This window comes from Cryptomeria japonica, chromosome 2, assembly GCF_030272615.1.
Source record: "Cryptomeria japonica chromosome 2, Sugi_1.0, whole genome shotgun sequence".
Lineage (NCBI taxonomy): Eukaryota > Viridiplantae > Streptophyta > Pinopsida > Cupressales > Cupressaceae > Cryptomeria > Cryptomeria japonica.
In genome coordinates, this window is record NC_081406.1 from 667343347 (window position 1) to 667350608 (window position 7262).

The 7262-nt window shown below is 30.5% G+C and overlaps 1 protein-coding gene across 1 annotated transcript; it reads left to right on the forward strand.

The window, feature by feature from the left end:
* Positions 1-5110: 5110 nt before the first annotated feature.
* LOC131053438 (agmatine hydroxycinnamoyltransferase 1-like) lies at positions 5111-6452 on the forward strand. Its single transcript, XM_059215891.1, has 3 exons — positions 5111-5500; positions 5586-6022; positions 6077-6452. The coding sequence occupies exons 1-3, from the start codon at positions 5111-5113 to the stop codon at positions 6450-6452; spliced, it is 1203 nt and encodes a 400-aa protein (XP_059071874.1).
* The last annotated feature ends 810 nt before the right edge of the window (positions 6453-7262 follow it).

Consider the following 7262-nt stretch of genomic DNA (forward strand, 5'->3'; position numbering starts at 1 on the left):
ATATTAATAGTACTTTAATTATCATAATATATAATAATAGGCTCCTCATAAACAACTCAAATATCCTTCAACATCTGCTTTATACAAAATACCGAAGTACAATTGCTAGCAGCAACAATGTATTCAACTTTTGTAGTAGATAGAGAAATAGCATCTTGCTTCTTTCTTGCCCAAGAAACCAACTTCTTCCCCAAAAAGAATGCTCCACCAGAGGTAGTCTTCTAGTCATCAACATCAACTATCCAATCAGAATCAATATAAGAGCATAAAATAAAATCATCATTCTTCGGATATCACAAACCATAGTCAACTGTCCCCTTCAAGTATCTAAAAAATCATCTTTATAGTAGTAACATGACTTTCTTTAGGATCGACTTAAAATATTCCACAAAGACAAACAACATGCATAATATCTAGTCTAGTCTGAGTCAAGTATAATAGTTCACCAACCATATATCCATAGAAGCCCTGATTAACTTTCAGAGATTCATCTTGCTTAGTCAACTTGCATCCAGTCATCATAGGAGTTCCAATAGGTTTTGAGTCATCTAACACAAACTTCTTCAACCGTTCCTTCACATACTTAGATTGATTAATAAAAATGCCTTTATTAGTCTGTGTAATTTTCAATCCTAAGAAGAATTTCATCTCACCTATTGTAGACATCTCAAACTCCTTTTTCATATCATCAACAAACCTCATACTCAAACCATCATCTCCTCCAAAATTAATATCATCAACAAAAACTTCAACAATCATGATGTTATCACCATTAACCTTAAAGTATAAATTACTATAAGTAGTACCTTTATATCCCAACTTCATCAAATGCCTATCCAATCTAGCACACCAAGCTCTAGGGTCTTGTTTAAGCCTATACAATACTTTCTTCAATCTGCATACCATGTCTCCTTCATCTAATAATGAAAACCCATCTAGTTGCTCAATGTAGACTTCCTCTTCCAAATCACCATTCAAAAAGGCTGACTTGGCATCCATCTAATATACTTTAAAATTCTTATAAGAAGCATATGCGAGAAGTAATCTAATAGCTTCAATTATAGCTACCAGAGAAAAAGTCTCCTCATTATCAATTCATTCCATATGTGAATATCCTTTACAAACCAATCTTTCTTTGTTTCTAACCGCTTCACCGACTTCATTCTATTTATTTCTGAATACCCATTTTGTACCAATCACATTCTCCTCTTTAGGTCTCAGAACAAGTTCCCATGTATTGTTCTTCTCAATCTGATTCAACTCTTCTTCCATACCTCTTATCCAATTCTCATCTTTACAAGCTTCAACAACATCTTTAGGTTCAATCTTAGAAATTAAACATTTTTCTTTAGCAACAATCCATATTCTAGTTATCACACCTTTATTTTTATCACTAATAATCTGATTTTTTGAATGATTTAATCTCACATAGCTTGGAGCCTTCTAGTTATTCTGACTCTTAGGTTCTTAAACTCCTTCACTAGTAGAAGCAATATCCGGATTACCTATCTCTACTAGAGCACTTTTGTTCAGGTTTTTAGTCTGCACTTGTTTTGAAATGATATCCTGATCATCAAACTCAAATCCACATGCTTTGATCTGTTTTCCATGACATTCATCAACTTTCATATTCACGCTTTCCACTATCCTCTTCAACCTCTTATTGTAACACTAGTAGGACTTTCTCTTAGTAGAATAACCCAAGAATATAACATTTACTTCCAAAAAATCTGAAATATCTTACTGTAGGAACATAACCAAACCATAATTCATAAGGAGTCTTATCGGAATCACCTTTTATATGTACCCAGATGAATGTGTATACAACAATGCTAATAGCTTCTCTTCAAAAGTTCTTTGCAACATCTCCTTCAATCAACATATTCCTAGCAACATCCAAAATAGTTATGTTTTTCCTTTCAACAACTCCTTTCTGCTAAGGGGTTCTAGGAGTAGATATTAGTTAAATTCACATAGAGACCACAACACTAAAAGAGTGTTGTAGTATGTATAAATTATACTTAAAAGTTGAGAGGTTACAATATTAATGGAGGTTAATAAAGATTCAGAGATTTATAGTGATTTGTGCATTCAAAATAAGTTTAGGAGGAAAATTTGGTGAATCCAAGGTCCAAAAAGTCGTTTAGATTTTCTATAGAGTGGTTACCACTAACTTAGACATGCAGTAGGGGTTGAAATGCTAAAAATTAATTCATGTGCGTTAGTATATCATCAGAACTAGTGCAACATGTAGTCTATGCATTATGATAGTGCTTAGATAGTTATAGCTCCTAGAAAAAATAAACACTAAGAAATACAAAACGTAATACATATAAAATATAATTTGAAACAAGAGAAACTATGAGAGGGCATGATTATTGTAAACAACACATGAACACTAGGATTTTTTACATTGAAAAACAATGATGAAAATCAAGTTCATAATATATATTATAATAGATTACAAAGTTTTGGGCCAATGGCCAGGGAGCTCACTGCTTCTAAAGATGACTTGTAGACTAAGGCACGCAACCTTGAGTGAGATATGTAATATTTTCTTGCATAAACTGAAAATCACTTCTTTAGGACAACATATGATTCTTCTGGTATAGAAATATCAAGAAGACTAAACTGTAGACAAGCATCTAACAAAATGCTAGCACTTTAGTACACATAAAAGATAGCCTTCATTTCTACTCTATTACTCATTTGGACCTCCAATATTTAACTTAATGTTCTTTTTGCATAACACTCTACTTGTTATTCTCAATATAATGACTATGTCTTTTAAATATCAAACACATCCTCAATAATATTTTGCTAGGTTAGCTTAAAGATATGTAATGTGTATATTTATAAACATCGGCCTCAAAACAATCTCCAAAGGAAATTTGAAAGAAAAATGAAACATGTGAGAGCTCACACCATGTTGGTGCACATGAAACACGAAAATTTTTGTTTACAGATCATCATCTCCACACATGAAACACGAAAATTTTTATTTATAGATCATCATCTCCGCACGTGAAACACAAAAATTTTTGTTTATAGATCATCATCTCCGCACATGAAACACGAAAATTTTTGTTTACAGATCATCATCTCCGCACATGAAACACGAAAATTTTTGTTTATAGCATATATACAGGTGGATTGCGATAGTTTACGTTAAATTGAGTACTTCACAAGTAATACTTACTATTGTCAACTGGTATTCAAGTCAATAAATTACCATAAATTCTAGTAGATCAATTCTAATAGATATTCGATGTGAATAAATTACCATAAATTCTAAGACAAAATCACATGATTGGGAATGCTAACTTCCCTTGAAATGATTTGTTAATGTGAAACTCAGCCACAACATCTGTTTAAAAACAACACAAATTGTTAATTTTAATTGTATAACATTTATAGCATAATATGCATTTATGGCAGAGATTTCTTATCACACACGTTATTTGAGAATTAATTAAAAAACCAAAAGAATTATATGGAATGCCTGCACTGTTTTAATATTTTCAGATCGGTTTCATATATATATATATATATGTATGTATATGTATGTATGTATGTATATATATATATACACATATGTATATATATATATATATATATATACATATGTATATATATACATATACATACATATACATACATATACATACATATACATACATACATATATATATATATATATATATATATATATATATATACATATGTATATACATATACATATGTATATGTATATACATATACATACATAAACCAATCCAACTTTATTTGCTTATTTTTAGAAAGGTTTGAATTGGTGAAACAATGATATCATATGGAATCCAAAGTGCAACAAAAATGCCTATTAGTTAACCACAAGAAATCAATACTCTCCTCAAACCCATTAAATTATCATAAGAAAGTCATAATATATCATCAAAAAAATATCATAAGCTTAAGGACCCACATGTATAACAACTTAAAAGATATAATTCCTAATCTTAGATATTATTATAATTATAGACCATATGATATAATGCCTTAACTTAAAAGATATTGTAACTTTAAATAACCATTATATAAAGTTACAATATCTTTTAAGTTAAGGCATTATACCATTGCATGTGGAAGAGATACACTTAGGTTGTGGTACCTAAGCTTAAGGACCCACATGAAGGGTTTTAACAAGGAAAACCCTTAAAACCCTTCATGTGGGTCCATCAAACTATACATCGTTAAGCTTTAAGATACATTCTCGCTTAGGTACCACATGCAATGGTATCTTGCTCTTATACATGATATTTCTAAGTTAAAACAATCAAGAGAATAAGCGTTTTAAGGGTCCAAGTATAGTTACAAAGGTTATGCTCAAGAAGAAGGAATATATTATAGTTAACATACCACTACAAATAAACTTAATTTTTTCAGCTTCTGACCAATATAATTTAATATTATTCAAATGAATTCAGCTTTAGAAAAAAAAATATATATATATTAAAATAACAAATATTAGAAAACACATGTTAACTATAATATTAGGAAACACATGTTAAAAAATTGCTATCAAAAGTTACAATGTAGGATTATATGTACTAAATAAGTTACAATCAAGACGAAGAAAAGTTACAATATAGTATAGGCATTATATAAAGTTACAATAAAGTTACAATATCTTTTAAGTTAAGGCATTATATCATATGGTCTATAATTATAATAATATCTAAGATTAGGAATTATATCTTTTAAGTTGTTATACATGTGGGTCTTTTAAGTTAAGGCATTATATCATATGGTCTATAATTATAATAATATCTAAGATTAGGAATTATATCTTTTAAGTTGTTATACATGTGGGTCCTTAAGCTTATGATATTTTTTTGATGATATATTATGACTTTCTTATGATAATTTAATGGGTTTGAGGAGAGTATTGGTTTCTTGTGGTTAACTAATAGGCATTTTTGTTGCACTTTGGATTCCATATGATATCATTGTTTCACCAATTCAAACCTTTCTAGGCTATTTAAAGAGGTTTGTGTAACTTGAGAAATCGCTCATTGTGAAAGCACAAGACAAGACATTTCGTTTGCATTAGAGAGAAAGAGAGAGGAGAATGGAAGTGTTGAGACGTGAAGGTGTTTTGATCAAACCCTGTGTGGGTAAAGATCATCGTGAGCTTGTTGAACTGAGCAATCTCGATCTAGTTGCATGTCCAATGTACAGCAAGGTGGTGCATATTTTTGAAGCTCCGACCCCGAGCACAGAGGTGTTGAAGGAAACACTGGGCAAAGTTCTGGCGGAGTTCAGAGAATGGGCAGGGAGATACACGAAAGACACACCAAGCGGGTGCCTTGGAATCAATCTGAATGACGAGGGTGTGCTTGTCATAGAAGTTGAAGCAGATGGAACAATAGCAGATGCAATGCCCTTCCACCCATCTACATTCCTCCTCAAGTTGGTGCCACTCACATCCACCGTGGTCAATGAGCTCTTACTCATGCAGGTATGATAACCCTAATTTTACTCATGCATGTATTACAAGACTTGTTTTAATTATTTTTTAAAACTAACAGGATTCGTTGATGTAGTTTACTCGATTTACTTGTGGAGGGATGGCGATAGGCATAGCTAGTCATCATCATGTTGCAGACGGACAAGCAGCTACTTTTTTCTTGAATTCGTGGGGGAAAATTATTAGAGGAGAGAGTATTATACCTCCAGTACATGACCGATCTTTATTAAAAGCAAGAGATCCTCCCCGCCCATGCTTCGATCATTATGAATATAACAATATGTTCCATGAGCACTCTCCAATGATGTCCACTCTAACCACAAAAGAAATTCATTTTGATCCAATGTTTTTACAAAAGCTCAAGTCAAAGGTAAATGGATCTGATAAATCAAGAAAACCCTATACTACTTTTGAAATCCTTGTTGCCTATATGTGGAAAAGCATTACCAAAGCTCGAGGCCTTGATGGAGATGTGCAAACCAAAGCTTGCATTTCAGTGGATGGAAGAAAAAGGTTGAATCCTCCCTTGCCTAAATAATTCTTTGGTAATGCTGTCTATGATTCAAGTGCTCAAACCAGTGCATCCGAGAGAAAAAATAGCTCTTTAGAATTTACTGCAGATTTGATCCACAAGTCAATTACTAAAGTTGATGATTATTTTATACGTTCAGCAATTGACTTTTTTGAGTTAAGAAAGCAAAGTTTAGGACCGGCCACAATTAGTGATGGAATTGATGTGATGCCAGTAAGTTGGATGAATTTTCCTATGCAGAATTTTCATTTTGGAACGGGTGAGCCAGTGTATGTAGGCCCTCCACTGATGTTCATGGAAGGCCTTATAATCTTAATGGATTCCTACACCAATGTTGGAGGTGTAGAAGTTATAGTTTGCTTGTCAAAAGCAGATATGACTGAACTTGAACATTATTACATTCAAGTCTGATAACATATTTGCTGTTGAATAGCACTCTTCTTTTGAATTTCTATGTATTAATCTTAGGTTAGGTCTTTTTGAGCTTAATTAATTAATTGTGTTATGTTTAAGTTAAAGTTTGCTTGTCAAAAGCACATATGACTGAACTTAAGCATTATTGTTTTCAAGTTTTGATTACATATTTTTATTGAATAATTTTTTTTTTTTGAATTTCTATGTATTAATCTTGATATGTCTATTTAAAATTAATTAATTGTGCCAGCAAAATTTTGTTTTTGAATTTCTATGTATGTATTAATCTTGATATTTCTATTTAAAATTAATTAATTTTGCAGGTTTAATTTATAGATGTAAGTTATTGATTTAATTTTATTCTCTAGAAATTAAATATATTAAATGTATAAAATTATTGTATATGATTTTTTATATTAATTTTATAAATTGTGCATTTTTACTTTCAAGACTATAATTTTATTTTTTCTATAAATTAAATTTTGCAAATTGTATGTGCTAGTAGTTAAAATGTGAAAAAATAGGCATAAAGTATTTTCATGCAAGAAATTAAAAATATTATTCACAAATTTTCAAAAGAGATTGATAATAGAACTTATAGTATTTTGAATGTAGTTTATAATATTTTAATATTTTTATAAATAATTAAAATTTATTTTGTAAAAATCATATATTTCAAAGAGGTGCTACAAAGTTTAGCAAAATATCAAGAGTTGTGGACATTATGTTAACATTTTATTGAGATAAAAATAATACTTTCTTATAAATCTTGTATTGATGTAATTAATACATATATGCACATGTCAA

Excerpts from the sequence above, each read along its gene's own strand:
- LOC131053438 (XM_059215891.1), top strand. The coding sequence starts at position 5,111 with ATGGAAGTGTTGAGACGTGAAGGTGTTTTGATCAAACCCTGTGTGGGT. Across the intron at positions 5,501-5,585 it reads ATGAGCTCTTACTCATGCAG|TTTACTCGATTTACTTGTGG; the intron begins GTATGATAACCC and ends TCGTTGATGTAG. Across the intron at positions 6,023-6,076 it reads TCAGTGGATGGAAGAAAAAG|TGCTCAAACCAGTGCATCCG; the intron begins GTTGAATCCTCC and ends CTATGATTCAAG.